Source organism: Propithecus coquereli, unplaced genomic scaffold, assembly GCF_000956105.1.
Source record: "Propithecus coquereli isolate 6110/MARCELLA unplaced genomic scaffold, Pcoq_1.0 Scaffold136, whole genome shotgun sequence".
Classification (NCBI taxonomy): domain Eukaryota; kingdom Metazoa; phylum Chordata; class Mammalia; order Primates; family Indriidae; genus Propithecus; species Propithecus coquereli.
The window spans coordinates 4,635,554-4,654,816 of NW_012137858.1; the positions used below are offsets into that span (position 1 = coordinate 4,635,554).

At 51.1% G+C, this 19,263-nt stretch overlaps 1 protein-coding gene across 1 annotated transcript in view; it reads left to right on the forward strand.

Annotated features, from left to right (window-relative positions):
* KCNK12 (potassium channel, two pore domain subfamily K, member 12) overlaps positions 1-9,956 on the forward strand; it is a 44,190-nt gene extending 34,234 nt beyond the window's left edge. Inside the window, exon 2 of the mRNA XM_012638861.1 lies at positions 8,913-9,956. Within this exon, the coding sequence (XP_012494315.1) occupies positions 8,913-9,814 (902 nt within the window). The 3' untranslated portion in view covers positions 9,815-9,956. The remainder of the gene's footprint in view (positions 1-8,912) is intronic.
* Positions 9,957-19,263: the final 9,307 nt, after the last annotated feature.

The window sequence follows — 19,263 nt, forward strand, 5'->3', positions numbered from 1 at the left end:
AGGAAAGTGAAAAAACAGCAAGTTGGTGGCAGAGCCAGACTTGAATGTGCACACAGGGACATTTACTTGTCACCAGAATTCCTCCGTTATGTCGTGATCCGCCCATCCTTGCGTGCTTCTGCTACGGCGCCTCAGCTGTAAGGGCCATGCCTCTCCCGTGGCATTTCCCAGTTGAGGCTGGGGCTTTGGGGGCACTCGCCGTGCCTGGGCACTGTGGAAAGCACGTCCTCATTTAACCCTCACTATGACATTTAGAGGTGGGCACAGGCATTGGGCCATTTCTGGAGGGAGAAGCCGAGGGTGAGAGAGGGTAAGTCTTGTGTCCATGACTCCACCCCTGAGCAAGTGGAGGGGTCAGAGCCTTGTCACAGCCCCTGCTCCTAACTCTGCTCCTAGCTCTCCAATGAAGGTGGTGTTGGCCCCTCCCAAGCCCGCAGGAGTGGAGACTCGCTGAGTTTATCTTCTGAGTGTGAAGTGTGAGGCTTCCACAGCTTAGAAGTTTCTACAAAGCGGGGCTCACTACCAGGCGCCAGGCTCGGATGCTGAAGAAGCCACTAGAGGTTCCAGGCAACGCTCATCCCATAAAGCTCGTGTAGGGTCAGCCAGGGTACGAGGTGGCTGAGAGGTGCTCCCAGCTTCTTCCCTTCCCTTCTTCCACAGATTCCTGAACATTTTCCACCGCCAGGCACGGCGCTGCATGTGACACCAGCAGGCTGAACCCCTGCCCGCACTGGCCAGCCCTGTGCGCAGCACTCTGCCGCCGGGGACGCCTTTCTTAAGCCCAGGCCTCCACTCCCTTGCTCTTGAAATCCCATCTTGTCTTTAAAACTGAACACACCCCCTCCTCCATAGACCTCTCCTGATCATTCCAGCAGGTGGACCTCAGCCCTGATTCCGATCTCATCTGAACTGAATGCAGCTGGGGACTGGGACCCGTTTTAAGTTCCCCAGGCAATTCTATTGTGCAGCCAGAGGTGCAAACTGCTGCTCTAGCCAAAAGCAGCCTACTCCTTCTCCCAAATTCCTTCATTCGGCTCTTTCGCTTATCACACCGCAAGCTCCTCCCTCTAGTTGCAAATCCCGACTCTGCCACTTGCGTGCTCTGTGATCTTGGGCAAGTTACTTGCCTTCGACATCTTTATCTATTAAATGTGACTCAGTATACTCATCTCACAAATGAGGATGATAATCATTCCCACGACAGTTCGTCAAATCTAAGACACCATCGATTATAAATGCACCATTGCTGCACGTACCATTAAGAATTTAAAATGCTGCCAAAAAAAAATTGTCAGGCCATTGACTGTAAGATGCATTCTGATTTCAGAGATGTTAAAATGTGAAGAAAAAAAGCTGTGACTTGGAATCAATGAAACGCAGTGCCTCATAGAGTCGTTGTGAGGAATAAATGAATTGATGTGCACGAAGCACCTGGCACCGCGCCTGGAAATAGTGAGGGCTCGATACGTGGCAGCTGTTATTACCCCCCACGTTTTCCTCCCCCTGTAAATGCTTTAATGACTTTTCCAGTCGTTCTTTCAGTACCAGCGCTCCCAGAAGGTTCAGGGCTTGTCTGAACCTTGTCCTTTGGGGGCCCGTCTCTGCAATGAGACTGGGAACCCCTTGTAAGTAGGGGCCACATCATCTTGGCTATTTGGAATGAGGTTGTCCAGGTTCAAATCCTAGCTCCGCCGCTCCCTGGCTGTGTCTTTGAGCAAATTAATCAACCTCTCTGTGCCTCAGTTTCCTCATCTGTAAAATGGAGATGATGAAATAATACCTACCTCAATGATTTTTTTGTGAATATTGAGTTAATATATATAAAACACTTAAGACAGTGCCTGGTATATCCATAAGCCCTTAATAAAGGTTTTTATTATTATTACTCCTTCTACTCTCTACAATGAACAGGGGAATCTTGTACAAAGTAGGCAGTAATAGTTATTTGTTGACTGAAAGAAATTTCAAGAACCCCAAGGGTGAGAAATATCAGAGACAGGGAGAAGGCTGAGGTGTGGGCTCCGTGGGCAGGGGACGGGAAAGGACTCTAGAACTGGACATGGCCCATGGCTCATTAGGGTTGCCAGGCAAAATACAGGACACCCAGTTAGATACGATTTTTAGGTAAATGAGAAATCATTTTTTAGTGTAAGTATGTACCAAATGATGCATGGGACTTACTTATACTAAAAATGGTTGATTGTCTGAAATTGAAATTTAACTGGGCATGTTGTATTTTTATTTGCTAAACCTGGCAACCCTACTCATGAGCTCACCTGTCAGCTTGGCACACTCCTCTGGGAAGCCTTTCCCAACATCCCCATCTCATTTGATCCTTCCTGACTGGCTAGCATCGGGATTAAGGGCCTCACTTTGGTAGTCAAGGATCCCAAGGCTCCCCCAAGGCCAGGCCAGCAGCCAGGTCCTCTCAGGTCCCTCCCTCTCCAAACAGGGGAGAGCAGGAGGTGTCGGGGGGCTGCAGGTGGGCTGTGGGGTGGAGGGTGTGACTGACTCTCTGGGAGTGGGAGGGAGGCTCCTGGCCATGCTCTGTGGGAGGGGAGTGGACACTAAGAGGGCACTGGACAGAGCCTTCCCTGGCACCTCAGGGCTGCACTGACCAGCTCAGACAAGCCCTCTGAAACACTCAAGTCAACTGAGTTGGTCACATACGTTCTGTGTTCACAATAGCTTGGGGAACCAGAATAGTGCTAGGATTCATAAATCACATTAGCACAGTAAGCAGTCAGCAAAGTCCTGACGTAAATAAATTTATCTCACGTTATCTGACCTATCTTTAAAAAAAAATCATTCCCCCACCCCACCCCCATTACATCTGTTATCCCAAGAAACCCACTTAGGTGTAGTATATTACAGTTTGCAAAGAGGGTCACGTTGGGAGGTTTACATTTTATAGTTGAAGAAATCAAGGCTCAGAGAAGTTAGTGATCGTGACTTGCTTCAATCGCTTGGCTGATAGAGGACACAGCAGAGTTCAAGTCTGATACCATTTCCTTGTCACTGGGCTGCTTAATCAGGTCCCTTAATCACTGGCCCCAGTTGGAGTGTGTTTTGTTGCAGGTCACAGAAGGCCCAAGCAAGAGAGAGGTTCATGGGCTCCTGCAGGAGCAAGTCCGGAGGTAAAGCAGGCAGCATGGCTGGCTTGATCTGACGGCCATTAGGGTAACCCAGATCTCCTTCCTTCCATTCAGCCTGTGTAGTGTCAGGTTCATCCTAGAGCCGGCTCTCTGAGTGGCTGCAGATGGCTGCCAACCACTCCTGGGACCACCTCCTGCTCCCTACGTGTCCAGGGCAGCTCTTACGAGAATGAGAAGCTTGTAATCCAGAAATGCTCAGAAAAACTCTTCTCTCATCTCATTGGCCTGAATGGGGTCACAGGCCCATTCCTGAGCCAACCTCTGTAGCCATAGGAATGCCTTGCACTAACTTAGGCTGCCAGCCATGGTGAGGAACTGGATTATCCTGACTGGCCAACACCAATAGAGCCCATTCCTGGAGTTGGGTCAGTTGTCCAAGTGGCCTGGCTGCTACACGCTACAGGGTGGGGGAAATGCCTATTATGGAGACAGCTACAATGTCCACCACAAGGGTTTTAGGTTGACGGGAACTTAAATCAAAATATTTGCAGTGGGACAGATTCCAACCAGTAGGGTCATCTGGGACACCTTATTAACGCTGTTTCTTAAAGGAATGGCTTTAGCCCATTTACATCTGATTCATCTGGGGATATTTGTTAAATTGCAGATTCCTAGGGACCTTTTCTGACCCACTAAATAAACCTCTGAGTGAAACCTGCCTTGGAATCCGCATTTCCATCATGCATCCCAGTGGCTTGGAACAGCTCTGGTTTATACATGCTGTCCTGGGATAATTATTAGTGGTGCCACTTTTACTCTCAAAAGTATCCCAGATCGGACAATACAGCAAATTATACTTCCCTCCCTCAGAGTTGACAGCACAGAGCCCAGCAGGAAAAGGTCCCAGAGGGTAATGAGCCAAGACTTCCCATCTGTCTGGCACAGTGGAAAGCGCATGGGCTTCAGGGTCAGCCCTGCCACCTACAGACTAACTGGGCGAGTCCCTTCATCTCCCTGGGCCCACTTGAGTGCCTGTGCAGCTGGGTGTTACGCTGCCTCCCTCACAGGGCAGTTGGGGGACTGGATGGGGGAGGTGCCGAGGGTCTAACAGAGGCTGCCACCCAGGGTGCACAGTACAGATCGGTGCTGGCCTCTGCATCTCGCTTCCCTGCTCTTTGAGCTGAACTCCAAAGGCCCTGTCGCCAGGGCCCCATTTGCGAAGGCGGCACCAGACAGGCTGTGGGAATGAGCTTCACAGCTTTTGTCAAAGTGGCATAATAAAGCCCCCAAGTGTCTGCTCTTTGCAAACTGGGATGGCAGATCAATTGTGGCATAAACAAAATAGCAGGCTTGGTGTGAAGCCGGGGACAGATTACGCCTCTGCAGGGTGTGACTGGGGGAGGAGGAGATTCTCAGGGTGGCTTGGTTTGCCTTTTCTCTGGCTGAAGCTTTGAGGCCCCTCTCCAGAGCCAGCTTGGCTCCCCACACATTGCCAGAGCTTGGGGGACTGCACCCCCACTCTGGGGAGCAGCTGGCTAGGCAGTGATACCAGGCACAGATCCCACTGCCCTCAGCAAGAAGACTGTCCCCAGAGTCTCAGCGTCTTCCAGAGCTCAGATCCTATTGATGTTGATAGGGAAGTGGGTGGACCACGCCCCCCCAACCTTGCCTCCCAAGCTAAGCTGAGTGTGGTCTGCAGGGAAGCAAAGGGCAGCGAAGCAGGCCCAGGGAGTCAGATCTGAGGAGCCGGGACATAAGAAGGGCACTGGCTTCTTGGCTACCCACTGCGCTATCAGAGAGCCTCCTGACCTGCCTGTCCCTTCATTCTGAGTGGAGAGTCCCATACAGCCAATCCAGTATCCAGCATCATTTTGGGCCTGCAGTGACCTCCTGGCTAAGTGGTTATGCTGCGAGCAAGCTAGCCAAGGGCCACAAGATGACCCCAAGACAAGTTCTGGTCCAGATTCTATGTTGGGACAGCAGGTAAGAGCTGTACCCTGCCCAGGGGTGAGTCTGCTGGCAGCAGAGGGGCAGAGTCTGTGTGAAATCCCTAAGAGACAGTGCGAGGGGACTCTAAGCAGACAGCCCACATGCTCTCTGGGGACAGGAGCTACACCTGTCTGGTTTCCTGCAGTATCTGTGAGCTGAGCACAAGGCTGCCGAGCTAGGTCTTCAGTAAATGTTTGCTGATGTTGGTCTGAACAGCTACAGATCTGGTGTTGGTTGCCTTGTTGAGGCCCTAGCATAAGGCCACACCCCTGTGGGTAGGGGGTATGGGGGGTTGGGACGCAGGCCTCATTCTAGGTCTCAAACTCCAATGGAGGATATGGGGCAGAAGCCAGGAGTCCAGACGTGGAGGAGTTCAGAGGAATCTGAGAATATTCCAGAGGGTGGAGGAGATGGCCTTGGCCACGCAGAAGTAGGTCAGGCAAGGCAGTCCTGTGGGGACCCCAAGGGGCAGATGTTAGCCAGAAGCAGCAGTCCCCTCTGCATCTCATGCTTGTGCTGTCCCCAAGCCCTGGGTCAAGCCTCATCTAAATAGCCCAGCTTGTCTTAGCCGTGCCACGGGAAGATGAGGAGTCTACCTTGGCGGGAACATTAAGGGAGGAGCAGTGGCCACTCTCCCCTGCCTGTGAGGCAGCAGTCATCAGTGGAAAGAGAGCCACAGAGGACACAGGACTCTTGGGAACATGAACTGCAACTGAGGTATAGCCTCTCCCCCATGAAGATGCTTTCCTGGCTGTAGCCTGGGAGGACTGCAATTTGGTGTTTTAAGAGCGTGAAGTGTCCCGTGGTGCCCTCGGAAGGCAGTCTGGTGTGGTGGGAACAGCGTGAACTCTAGACACCAGCAGACGTGGTTCTCAGGCTCAGCCCCACCATTTCTGAGCTGCGGGGCCTTGGCAGCTGCTTCACCCCGTACCCCACGGTGTCCTCATCTGCCGAGCAGGCGCCTCCCCCACAGGCTGTGGTGGAGATGAAGTGAGATGAGACACGCAGGGCTGGCACTGTTTGGTGGTGGCCGTCACCACAGCAGAGAGCACATCCAGGTGGAACCAGGTTATTAAACGGGCTGACACAGGAAATGGTTTTGTCTCATCTATTGTCTTTAAGAACTCCCTTTTGGATCCCTGAACATCTTGGGTAGATGCTAGAGTTTTCCAAATACTAATACTAATACTAATACCAGAGAATCTAATTCAACGTTCTCTTAGTTAGACAAAGTATTAATTTTCCAGGCTCAGGGGTTTCAATTTCCTTAGGAATTTATTAATAGCAAAGGGATTCCTCCACAAGAGATTTTGTTTTTCCTCCACTAGTAGAAGCAGTGTTCTGTATACTGGTCTAAGCACCAGGCTTGAAGCCAGAACAAACAATGGCAGTCTGTCCCCAACAAGCTGTAGGTCATGTCCCCTCAGCCCCTACTCCCTCAACCGGAAAAGGAAGGGGAAAAGAAAAATAAAGGCCCCTGCAACTCCAAAAAGCCAAGAAATTGGAAAAAGTTTTTAAGAAGGCAAAAAACCTCACAAAACATACAATTTAATAATGTATACAGCTAACACCCATGTCACTACCACCAAGGTCAACAAAACATTTTTAGAACCCCACAGGTTCCCTGTGTCCCCTCCCAGTCACCATACCCCCTGCCACCCCCAGCGGAAACCCCAATTTTAATTTTTATCTAAATCACTTCCTCACTTTCCCTTATCATTCCGCCAGCCAAGTATGCATCCCTAAAAAATATTTCAGTTTGAAATTTATATTCAAACTGGTTTTGAATTTTATATTCATGGAATAGTATAACGCAAATCTATTCTTTTGTTCAGCATTCTTTTTGTGAAATTCATCCATGTTGTTGCAAGTAGCTGTGGCTCATGTTTTTTCATGGCTGTATAGTATTTCCTTGTATGAATAGACAATTGTTTAATACTGTTACTGGACATTTGGGTTATTGATCTAGGATATTTTATAAATATACGCACACACTACCATTCCATATATAGCCATATAAATTCACAGCTGATTTCTTTTTTTTTTTTTTTTAGACAGAGTCTTGCTGTGTTGCCCAGGCTAGAGTGCCGTGGCGTCAGCCTAGCTCACAGCAACCTCAAACTCCTGGGCTCAAGCGATCCTCCTGCCTCAGCCTCCCGAGTAGCTGGGACTACAGGCATGTGCCACCATGCCCGGCTAATTTTTTCTATTATTTTTAGTTGTCCGATTAATTTCTTTCTACTTTTAGTAGAGACGGGGTCTCGCTCTTGCTCAGGCTGGTTTCGAACTCCTGAGCTCAAACAATCCGCCCGCCTCGGCCTCCCAGAGTGCTGGGATTACAGGCGTGAGCCACCGCGCCCGGCCACAGCTGATTTCTTTATGAACTCACGAACTTGAATTTGGCTTTAAAGTGTAGCAAAACCCCTCTGTCAAGTTCCTGGTTACACTGCTACTTTGGTGTTTTTCACTCTCTCGTGGCCAAATTCTGAATCTAGGGACAGAATCCATCTTCCTCAAAACAGGTCATGTCAAAAGATTTTCCCCTAACTTGAGTCATTAAGCATAAAATGAACACAATGCTCAGGCAATTGGGCATTTCCTCCAGGGAAAGTAGAAAATTAGCACACGGGTTTGAGGAATTTACTCTGAAAGTATTACAAGAAATATTTCCTATCGTCTGTTTAGGCAAATAGTAAGCCAAATGTGACAAATCCTTCTCCACCCCTTTCCCAGGGCTGACTCCACCCCGCCGACATCACACAGGTAGCCCTCCTGCCATAGGGCATGGATTAAACAGGGATGCCCTTCGCTGCCAGAGGGGTTGAAAGGTACTTTGGTGCTGCTCAATGATACATTTTCAGCTCAGACTTCAAGCAGCAAGCCAATCTTCCCATCAAGATGAGATTAAACCCCCTCCCATAACCAGAGTCAGGCAACCTTGGGTCCCACAGAGAGACCACAGCCAGCAGCAGGCAGAGAGCTCAGGATGGAAGGGCAGAGCTGCCACTCTGCATTGCCCCGGATGGTAGGGCAAGCACACTGGTGGGCAGCCAAGTCTCCTATAGAAATCAATCCATAAAGACTCCCTTAAAGCCTGTGCTTCGAACAAGTGGGTCAGTTAAGAATTATATATAAGGGTCCATAGCAATAACCAGTGGTGCAGGAACAAAAGCAACCCCAGACACACACCTGGAGCACAGGACCCTTGACCACAAGTGTGAGAAAGGGTGATCGATGGTGGTCCCTGGGTAAAAAGGAGCTGACACCGAAGGGCAGAGCCACACTCACTCTCAAAAATCCTTTCGTCAGCTTCATAAAGCTCTTTTCAGAGACCATTAACTATAGCTACCTGATCACACTCTACCTGGTTCGAGAGTAAGCAATCCCAATTAAGTAAGGCAAAGCCCTTAAGCAATTCTGTCCTAACAAGGCTGTCTCCCAGGTGTGCCACGGGTTACATAAAAAACCAATTTAGGGGTGGGAACGAAGGTGCCACTTGTTGGCTTTGTGGGCATCTGTTTTGTGGGGTTTCAGTTTTGCGTGTCCTGAGGTCCTTCCTGGTGACTATCCTGCCCTACTTCGATGTATAGATCCCCATCATGAAGGGCCATGTCTCCTCCAGCCGCTCAGGGGTTGCCGAGATCAGGAATTATTTCTGGTGCCACTAAGGGAGAGAAATGTCTAAGAACTGTTTCCCTCCACCGGAGTGGTGCCACTCAGGATGAGAGCCATGCCAGCACCTGCATACGCTGCCCCCCGCCGCCCCCCCCCCGCCTGCTAGGGACCACCTGCCCAGCCAGGACCGCTGACGCTGCCCTGTCTCCGCAGGTTTCGGCATGACCACCCCCGCGACGGTAGGGGGGAAGGCCTTCCTCATCGCCTACGGGCTGTTCGGCTGCGCCGGGACCATCCTGTTCTTCAACCTCTTCCTGGAGCGCATCATCTCGCTGCTGGCCTTCATCATGCGCGCCTGCCGGGAGCGCCAGCTGCGCCGCAGCGGCCTGCTGCCCGCCACCTTCCGCCGCGGCTCGGCGCTGTCGGAGGCCGACAGCCTGGCGGGCTGGAAGCCCTCGGTGTACCACGTGCTGCTCATCCTGGGCCTGTTCGCCGTGCTGCTGTCGTGCTGCGCCTCGGCCATGTACACCAGCGCGGAGGGCTGGGACTACATGGACTCGCTCTACTTCTGCTTCGTCACCTTCAGCACCATCGGCTTCGGGGACCTGGTGAGCAGCCAGCACGCCGCCTACCGGAACCAGGGGCTCTACAGCCTGGGCAACTTCCTCTTCATCCTGCTCGGCGTGTGCTGCATCTACTCGCTCTTCAACGTCATCTCCATCCTCATCAAGCAGGTGCTCAACTGGATGCTGCGCAAGCTGAGCTGCCGCTGCTGCGCGCGCTGCTGCCCGGCGCCCGGCGCGCCCCTGGCCCGGCGCAACGCCATAACCCCGGGCTCCCGGCTGCGCCGCCGCCTGGCCGCGCTCGGCGCAGACCCTGCGGCCCGCGACAGCGACGCCGAGGGCCGCCGCCTGTCAGGCGAGCTCATCTCCATGCGCGACCTCACCGCCTCCAACAAGGTGTCGCTGGCGCTGCTGCAGAAGCAGCTGTCCGAGACGGCCAACGGCTACCCGCGCAGCGTGTGCGTCAACACGCGCCAGAACGGCTTCTCGGGTGGCGTGGGCGCGCTGGGCATCATGAACAACCGGCTGGCCGAGACCAGCGCCTCCAGGTAGACCGCCCGCCCGCACGCCGGGACCCTCGCCGGGCTGCGGGGCCGCCAGGCGTGGTTTGCTTCACCTCTCTCAGACGCTGGCGCTTTCTTAATCTTTATCCAATAAAATGAAACCAAAAAAAAAAAAAGGTTTTTTAAAGAAATACTATTTGGCCAGGCTTGATGTTATCAAGGGCAGGTTTTGGGGGAGCCTGTTTTCCCTTGTGAGCCCCCTCTAGGAGAAGCGTGGCCCCCAGGAGATTCTCCTCCAGGGAGAGAAAAAGTGGCACCCCCAGACCCCCACCCGGTGCATACCGCAGCGGAAAGAGTGTGGTCCCTGGGCTTTGCAGACTGGCACTAAAACCCCGTCCCCATGCACACAAGCAGCCGGCAACCCCAAAGCATATGGTGCAACTTTTCGTGGCTCTGAATTACCTCCTCAGCATTTAGAATCCTGGCCCAGCCTAGCAGCTTCCTTCTGGTCGTCAGAAGTGATATAGTCACAGTTTTGACAGGTGGGGGTGGGGAGAGCCATATGTTGCCTCCCGATGTATATATATAGAACAGCCACTACACACAGAGAATGGTGTAGTATTATGCAATGAGACGAAACATAGCACCAACTCGTGGACTGTGGCATTTCCCCCAGATTTGGAAATTGCAGTGGTGAGGGGCTTAGCTGGCCTTTCTCAGCCTGGAGTTAGTCCATTTAGCACAGCGCACAGGGCAGCTACTTCTAGCGCCAGAAAGCCCAGGGCGCCTGCAGAGAGAGGAGCCGGAGGCAGCAGGAACCCCACTCTGCTTCAGCTGCTGATGTCCCAGCTCCAGCACATCCTGAATCCCCCAACCCTCCTTTCCTTCACAAGCGTCATCTACAGCGAGGCTTTTCATTATTAACCAGGAATATGTGAGTCTTCTCAGATAAGATTTTTCTTTATTAGTGTGGATTACTTTTTTCTTAACTACCGTTTGATCAGTTCAACATTTTCCCCTTTTAGAGAGCCCCTCCTCCTCTGAGTCAGGACTTTGCCAGCTCTGTCCTTGGGGAACCAGGGCCTGCAGCACTAGGAACCCCAAGGCAGCCACCTCGCAATGTCAGGGCATTTGGCTCCAGAGCCCACAGTGTTTTGGGGTCAGGAATGGCAGAATCCCATTCTATTAATAACTATTGTTTGTTAAGTGAATTTGTTTTCTCCATGCAGTCTATTGGAGGCAGAGGAAGGCAAGAGGGAGGGAGCTGGTGGAACTGGTGGCTGGAAGTGATTTTAGGATGAAAGATTTGCTCTGGGTGACTATCAGGCTGAGGGACAGGTTTGCCCAAACTTGCCCTCTACAGCATAGGGGTCACCGACCTGGATGAGTGCCAAATACCCAGGCTTCTTTGAAAAGATGTGGGTCTAAAGCTGTAAAGGAACACTTTTTCTGCCCGTTTTTGTCATCCAAAGAGATGACATGCCAGAGTTTATTCAGGCCCAGTGTGACCCACGAATATACACAGCTTCTGACAGGAAGTCTTAGAAAAGCACCACCTCTCCACTGCCAGCCGAGCCGTGCTGTGAAATCTCTCCCTGGCAAATGCGCCTGGAACACACACATGCACACAACATGCACACACACGCACGCGCACACACTCAGCAGGAAGAGTCATGCTTGAATGTCAAACTCCTCTTTCCCCTTCCAATTCATGGCAGGAAGGAAAACATTAGCTGGGATCTCAGTGACTCTGCGGCTGCTTTGGGTAATTTCTAATTTGGGTTGGGATTGGTTTTTAAGCACAGGCCCTAATCTGGGGTGAAGCCAGTGAGGCAGGCTGGCCAGGAGAGATCTCAGGCTTGCTACATCCTGAAGGCCTGTCCCCTCTGTGAGCCACACCTCCAGGATTCACTGTGACTGTCAGGCCAGGCCTGCAAGCCCCCGTCCGAGCAATGGCTGTGGTCACACTGAAGGGACTGCACACTCAGAGGGGCATGTGTTCTCAACGGCAGGGGCCTCTGACAGGACCTGGAAGTAAAGTGCCACACTTATCCCTTTAAAAGAAGGAACGATTAAAAGGCATCCAATTAGAGGTATCACCTAGGCAACAGGAAATAACTTGGGGATCTGAGCCATCCAGAGAGGGAAGCAGAGATCCCTAAAATAGAGGCATCTAGAAGGTGAGGACTTAATCTGCAGGCAGAATAGCAGCTTACCTACAGGGACAACACTGGAGACCTGAGACCCAGCCATCGAGACTCCATGAATTAGATAGGCCTAAAGAGGTGCCCAGGCGATCCCCTGACCTGTGCATGGGACTGCATGGAATCCTGTCTCCAAGGGAGGAACCAGGACCTGCTTCCAGAGAAGAAAAACTCAAAACATTCTTTGGCAGTCTTCTGTCAGCAGTGCTTTCTAGGGTCTATCCTAAGTTGCTTATGCTGCAGCCTTAGCTGTTTTCACTTTTCCTATGCTTTGGCTTTGGAAGGAGGCAATTGGAGGCAGCTTGAGCAATCTCCTAAAGGAACCATAAACATGGTTTGGGGGAGCAGGGAAGGAAGGCTCTTCCCATTCTCTCCCCACAACTTCCCAGAGAAATGCCAGTCCTCCAGGGTACAATGGTAGCTCAGGATCCAATGGCACACGTGTATTTTTGCCAGTGTTCCCCTGGTCCCTATCCTCAGACCCAATCTCAGTCACACTGTCACGATACAACACATCATCATCCTTCACCTCGGGCTGAAGGGCTCAGTGCCCCAGATGCCAGCAGCTGCTTCCCTGAAAAGCTGGGGCTACCAAAGTCAGGAGACTTGATGGAACATTAGACCCATGCCTACAGGACATGGGGTTTGACACCCTGCTTGAGGGTAAGTTTTGAGAGGCAGGGATGGGTCCTCCCATCATTTCAGGAACAATGGCATTTAGGGACCCCTTTCTTTGGCACAGGCTCTTCTGACCTAAGAAGGAGTTCCATTCCCCCAGACTCCAGGCTTCTCCCACTGTTGGGGGGGGGGCTTCAGTTTGCTCCACAGTTGATAGCTCACTGCAATCCACAACTCCCTCAGGCTCCAGGAGTTGCTTCCTTAGGCCCACACCCACTCATCTCATGCCAGGGCTACAGGGCTCCCTTAAAGGTAGAATGGGCTCTAAGAAGCCCTTGCCATCGGGGCGTGGCTTGGGGAAGCCAGTGTCTTGGGGAACAGCCAGGTCTTCTCAGAACTGAGCAGAAAGATAAAGAAGCCACCCTTGGCCAGGTATGGTGGCTCACACCTATAATCCCAGGACTTTGGGAGGCTGAAGCAGGAGGATCACTTGAGGCCAAAAATTCGAGACCTGCCTGGAAAACATAGCGAGACCCCCATCTCTACAAAAAAATTTAAAAATTAGCTGAGCACAGTGGCCTGTGCCTATAGTCCTAGCTACTCAAGAGGCTGAAGCAGGAGGATCATTTGGGCCCAGGAGTTTGAAGCTGCAGTGAGCTATGATCACACCACTGCACTCCAGCCTGGGTGACAGAGTGAGACCTTGTCTCTAAAAAAAAAAAAAAATCCACCCTTGGTATCCAAGCTTGCTAAAGCCAGGTGGTCAGGCCCTTATGTCCTGTGAGTGAAGCCAGAGCCTCCAGGCCTGGTGAAGGAGTCAAAGGATTAGACAGTCTCAGGCTCTCAGTTTGTGGAAAATGCCAGACAGCCCTGGGCATTTGTATAGCATCATGTATATGTGTGTGCATACACACATATACGCACTTACACACACCAGCCTTACAAAGAGATGCTAGCCCTTTCCTCAAGGAAAAAATCCCAGTCTCAGCCACTTTAAGAAGAAAGATTTCCCATTTTTAACACCCTAGAGATCTACTAGGGCCTGGAAAATTCCATGTGGGAGTTTTATGTACAATTTGCATGTATTTGTGTTTTACACAGAAGCCAGCATCCAAACCCAAACCAGACCCTGGAAAACAGCTGCTAAACTGACCCAGGATCCTCCATCCCTCACTCAGGCCTTCCAGCAGAGACCCTCTTCCTGTGGGCTCAGGGGTGAGGGGTGACTGAGCCCTCACAGCCAAAAGAGAAGCTTCGGGGAAACTGAGGCAGACAGCAGCCCAGCTAGGCAGAGACCATAGGAGCTACGAGCCATGCGGTTCGGTCTTACTGTAACTTTTTACATTCTTGAAAACAAAAAGCACAATTCCACATGCACCTTGTCTGGAAAACACATCCAGAAAGCTTAGGGCACTTCTGAGTCCAGAAGAGGCGTTGGGCTTTGTTTATTTGCTGCAGGGGTTCCTCTCCGGTGGCTCCGCACTCTAGGGGCTGCGGAGGGAGGAAGAAGGGCCTGCTGAAGCCATTCCTGGCCCCCAGGTGGGCTCATCAGCACGGACTTGGGGCCTGGACTCTTGCCCCTGGAGCAGCTCTGGCACCTTTAGGCACCCCAGAGCGCAACTGGCTGCACCCACACGCTAGTCACATCATGCATTGAAGAGAAGCGATAAGATGTTTCTGCACTAACCCAGCCCGAGACCCTTTGCCCCTTTCTTTCAGCCTCCTCCCTTTCCCCTTCTTCCCTAAGGCGGCTCCCCGTTGCTTTAGAAATCATTTTTATGCTACGTGTTCTCTCAGGAGGGGGGTCAGAGCATGCGGGGCAAGCCTGCAGGGTTTCTTAAACAATACACCTATTTTTCTGAGCAGCACTCCAAGAGAGGACTTGAAGGGTGTTTAAATTAACGATGAATAAAATGCAGCCTGCCACCCCTTTGAGCTGTTTGCTTTCTGTCTGTCAGAGCCGCCTGCCTCCCGGTCTTCCTGTTCACACCTCCTCTCAAGAGCCCTGGAGACTTCAGCTTCCAGGACTGGGCCAGGGTGGCAGCTCCACTGGGAAGTTGCTCCACAAAGGAACAGTAACACCCATCTGACCCCAGGGCACCATGGGGTCTTGGGGGCAGCTTGGCCAGACTGGGCCCAGGCTGGGGGAGCTGGGAGATGGACCCAACCTGGCTGCACACTGGACTCCCCAAGTGGAGCTGGAAGAGATCCTGAGGCCCAAGCCCCACTCCAGGATTCTGATCTCATTGGGCTGAGAAGGAGCTCAGGCAGGCTCTGGAATGTTTTTGAAGGGATTCTGTTGGGTAGTGATGGTCTTGAACCCTCACTATAGACACAGAGCACTCAGATTATGGTGGTGTGGAAAGAGCACTTAGAAACCAGGACATCTGAATTCCACCTCTGGATCTGTCATCTTTTTTGTTTTTTGAGACGGGATCTCACTATGCTGCCCAGGCTGGTCCTGAATTTCTGGGCCCAAGCGATCCTCCTGCCTCAGCCTTCTGAGTAGCTGGAATTACCAGTGTGCACCACCGCACCCAGCTACTTCTAGATCTGGCAGTCACTTAGCTCACTCTGATGTTCAGTTTCCCCATCTCTAAAATGGGATGATGATGCCATCTCCCTCCTCCCAGAAGCCTTAGGAGAAATAAATGAGAGGTGCTCCCACCCTGCCAACCACAGCCACCCAAAAGCATGAGCCACCCCCTCTTCTGTCTACAACAGGGGCTTTCATGATGTCACATGATAAAATGGAGTAAGAATCTTACATGATGTGCTGTACAGGCTGTGCACTGTTTTCCATTCTGGTTTAGTTTTGTTTTAATGCTGGTCGAAGGTATTATTGATTTCATGATCTGTCTATGAATCATACCCAACAGTTTGAAAAACACTGGCCTACAGTGTTTCTGTAAAAAGGGATTCCTCTTACCCCGCTTCTAGCTAAGACCCATTAGCTAGGCTGCAGTGGTGGAGGGGCCTGGATTCTGGTCACTCACCAGCTCCCCTCTCTTTTGGGGTCTCTAGCTGTACCCCAACTGTGCAATGGACACAGGTGGGTGTTTTACCAACATGAAGTTGTCCAGATGATACTTAGCTTCCTTTCAAGTTGTAAGGACTATGATTTCTGTGGCATTTTAGACTCCCAACTGGCGATCCACAGATGGTCTGTGAACCCTCTTCCTTCTGTGGTCAGTTCCCTGTCTATGAATATATCAAGAAGATAAGTAAAGGGGACTTATATTTACCAGACCAGCCCCCTGGACAAGAGACTTGCGTATTTATCTCATTTAATCCTCTCACTAACCCTGGGAATTTGGAGCTTTCCCTCAATTTTGTCCTGGGTCAGAGAGGTCAAATAACTTGTCTAATTTGGGGCCAGCCACCTCCGTGGCTGGAGAGACAGGGTGAGAAAGATGGGGCAGCTCTTGCTGGCCCTGGACTGCAGGCTCGTGGAGGCTGACAGGAGACAGGGCACTGCAGTACATCTTGCCGAGGGCTCCTTGTCCACAGGGCAGCCCGGGCATAGGTAGGGGAGGCTCTCAGAAGGAGAAGGAGCTGTCCAAGCTGAGCCTGAGAGAGAGCTGCAGGGAGCCTGCCCAGCAGGAGCAGGAAGAGCATCCCAGGCAGAGGAGCAGCAGGAGAAGAGCAGACGGGGGGTGGGGCTTGTTTGGGGAACTGCGTGTTGTTCCACAGGACTGGAGCCTGCAGAGGAAGGGAGGTGACAAAGGGCCAGATCATGAAGGGCCTTGTAAGCCAAAGCAAAGAACTTTTGCTTAATTCTGAGGACACTGGAAAGCCAGTAGAGGGGTTTTAAGGATGCTTGTGCTGCAGAAGATGACTCAGGCTGCAGGGCTGGAGGAGGAAAAGGGGCAGCAGGAGGGGCCAAAGTAGTGCTGGTGAGAACGGAGAGATGCAGACAGATTTGAGAGACACCTACAAGAGTAAGCAGATCAATAGAATCAATGATTTGGCTGACCTGGGCCATAAGACCAAGAGAGGAATTAGGAGGGACCCAGGTCTCAGGCTGAGCAGCTGGATAGACAACAGTGCCACGATTAAGCCTGGGAACCCAGGAGGAGGAACAGCAGAGAGATGGTAAGTTCAATGAGGGAGAAGTTGGGCTTGAGAGGCCCATGAGATATCCCAGGGGCTTCCACTAAGCCATTGGCTAGAGTCTAGAGCTCAGAACAATAATCTAGACTGGACAAACATTTTGGAAGTTTTCAGCATCAAGATGGTAAATGAAATCACTCAGGCTGTGAGTGTGTAGATTGAAATAAAAAGAGGATCATAACCAACATTTAAGGGACAGGCAGAAGAAAAAGGCAAAACAGACTAAAGAAAGAGGGTCAGAGTTGCAGGAGAAAACCAAGTGCATGGGATGATGCAGAGCCAAGGGAAGGAAGGGTTTCAAGAAGGAACAAGCGTCAAATGCCACTGAGAGATTAAGACGAAAAAAGCGTCCACTGGATTTAGTGAAGGAGTATAGCAGTGACCTCAGCAAGAGCAGCTTCCAGGGAGGGTGACATTCTTGGGAACCAGGGCTGCCACGTCTAATTTTCATGGGTCCCACATATTAGTTAGGATACAGATTCAAGCTGCTCTCACAGAGATTCAAAATAATACTGGCTTCAGTGGGTAAAAGTTCACGTGTCTCTGTTAAGAATTAGTACAAGCATAACCTACGTAGTATATTGGATCTCTGACATGGGCACCAAGCCACTTCTGCTTGCACACATCACTTTTGTCCCCTTGCCATTGGCTGGAACTTTGTCACATGACCTAACGTAGCCGTAAGAGAATCTTATAAATGTATCAACGGTTTTTTGTTTTTTTTTTTATTTCAGCATATTATGGGTATCAATAGTTTTTATTCAAGGTGACCATGTACCAAGTGGGGCTAGAACTCCCAAGATGGGTCGGGTTCAGCTCATGTTCAGGCCACCAAGGGGACAGGCAGCTGCAGTGGGACCTTTGAGGGGTCATAGCAAGGCTGGTGCCACAGCTACCTGCTGCTGCTGGACTGATTCAGACCTCAGCTGGAAACAGGAAGTGAGTCAGTACCGTCCTCTTTCCTCCCTCCTCCTGACTCCTCCCCCACCACCCACCCAACAAGTACCCCCATTGGCAAACCTATTTAGAAGGAAGCCAGAAAGGAATCCTGGGAAGTGTAGTTTGCACACCCCTACCCTCAGCAATGTAGAGCAGCGTTCAGAGGTGGGTGTATAGTTGCGTGTCACCCATTAGGACCCCAGGCCATCATGAAGTTCCCAGGGCTTTCTTGACTGTCAAAACTGGAGTCTTGGTTAAGAAAGTTACATTCCAGCCCCTTCCTATTCCATTTTTTACAGCTTCCTACTTCATTTTGAGGGAAATATTCACAAAGGGATGCTCGTAGGATCACTAAAGAAAAGCTTAACCAGCAACCAACACCCGGTTGTGAGACTCACTTCCGCCCTGGAGAAGTGAGCTGCAAGCAGATCTCCTCCCCTCACTAAGTTTCCTTTTCCACGTCAGCAACATGAAGGGCTGGCCGTTTGGCTGTATCACCCTGAGGTTCTGAAGGGGAGGGGACGAGAGGAGAAAATATCAGAGTTCCATGGGGATTTCCATCCAGAACCACACTCAGCAAACATCTGCCAAGCGCCTGACCCAGCTTGGACAATTTGTTTCAATTCTTCCTCCTCCAAGGAGGAGCAGGACCAGCCATCTGGACGCAGGATGGAAGGATATGTCCTCTGCTGAGGACTGCACAGCTTCCTGCTCCCTGCAGCTTCAACGCACGCGTTGCACCTGCGAGAACCTTCGTGTGAGACCAGATCCTTGTTTTCATTTGTTTCTGCTTCCCCAAGAACAAGTGAAGTGCTGTTCTCTACTCTAGAGTTGTACAGTCCAATAGGTAGCCACTAGCCACACACAGCTATTTAAATTTAAATGAATTCAAATTAAATTTTCAGCTCTTTGGTTGCACTAACCACATTTCAAGTGCTCAATAGCCACATGTGGCTTATGGCTACTATATTGGACAGCTCTTCTGCCTTATCCACTATGGAAACCCCCCAACCTGCCGTTCTCCATGGGGCACCCATCCCTCTCCCACCCCTAGGGCGAAAGTATTTGATTACATGACTGTACACCAGTGTGGGTGACATCCATGCTCTGTGGCATCTCTCTATAAAACGGAAACCCCTCCCACCATGGGCACCACAGATGTTAGGGTTATAGATAGATTTCTTTGGGGTACGTGTGTGTGCACATATGAGGGCGTTGGTCCAAATACATATATGCATGCGCAGGCACACACATGTTTATATTAAAAGCCTAGGTCCATGAATTGCTGTAATTAAAACACAAAGCAAAATTCCATGAGGCTGCTCCCTTTAACTCAGACATCACTGTGCGATGCTCTGGCAGACGGGGAACAAAGAATGGAGCACTTGCTTGACTCTACAGACGGAGGTCCACAGGGCCCAGCGAGGAGCTCACACAGCAATTCTCTAGCCAATCCGAGCAGAAACCGGACGTCCTTCCTGCTAGTCCACAGCTCTGTCCAGTCCATTTGTTTGGTATTGTATTCATTCATTCAACAAACATATGAGAACCTACTGTGTGCACGGTTCGTGCTAGGCCCCATGGAGGGTACAGAGTCAAGGAGACAGGATTCCAGTCCTCTACA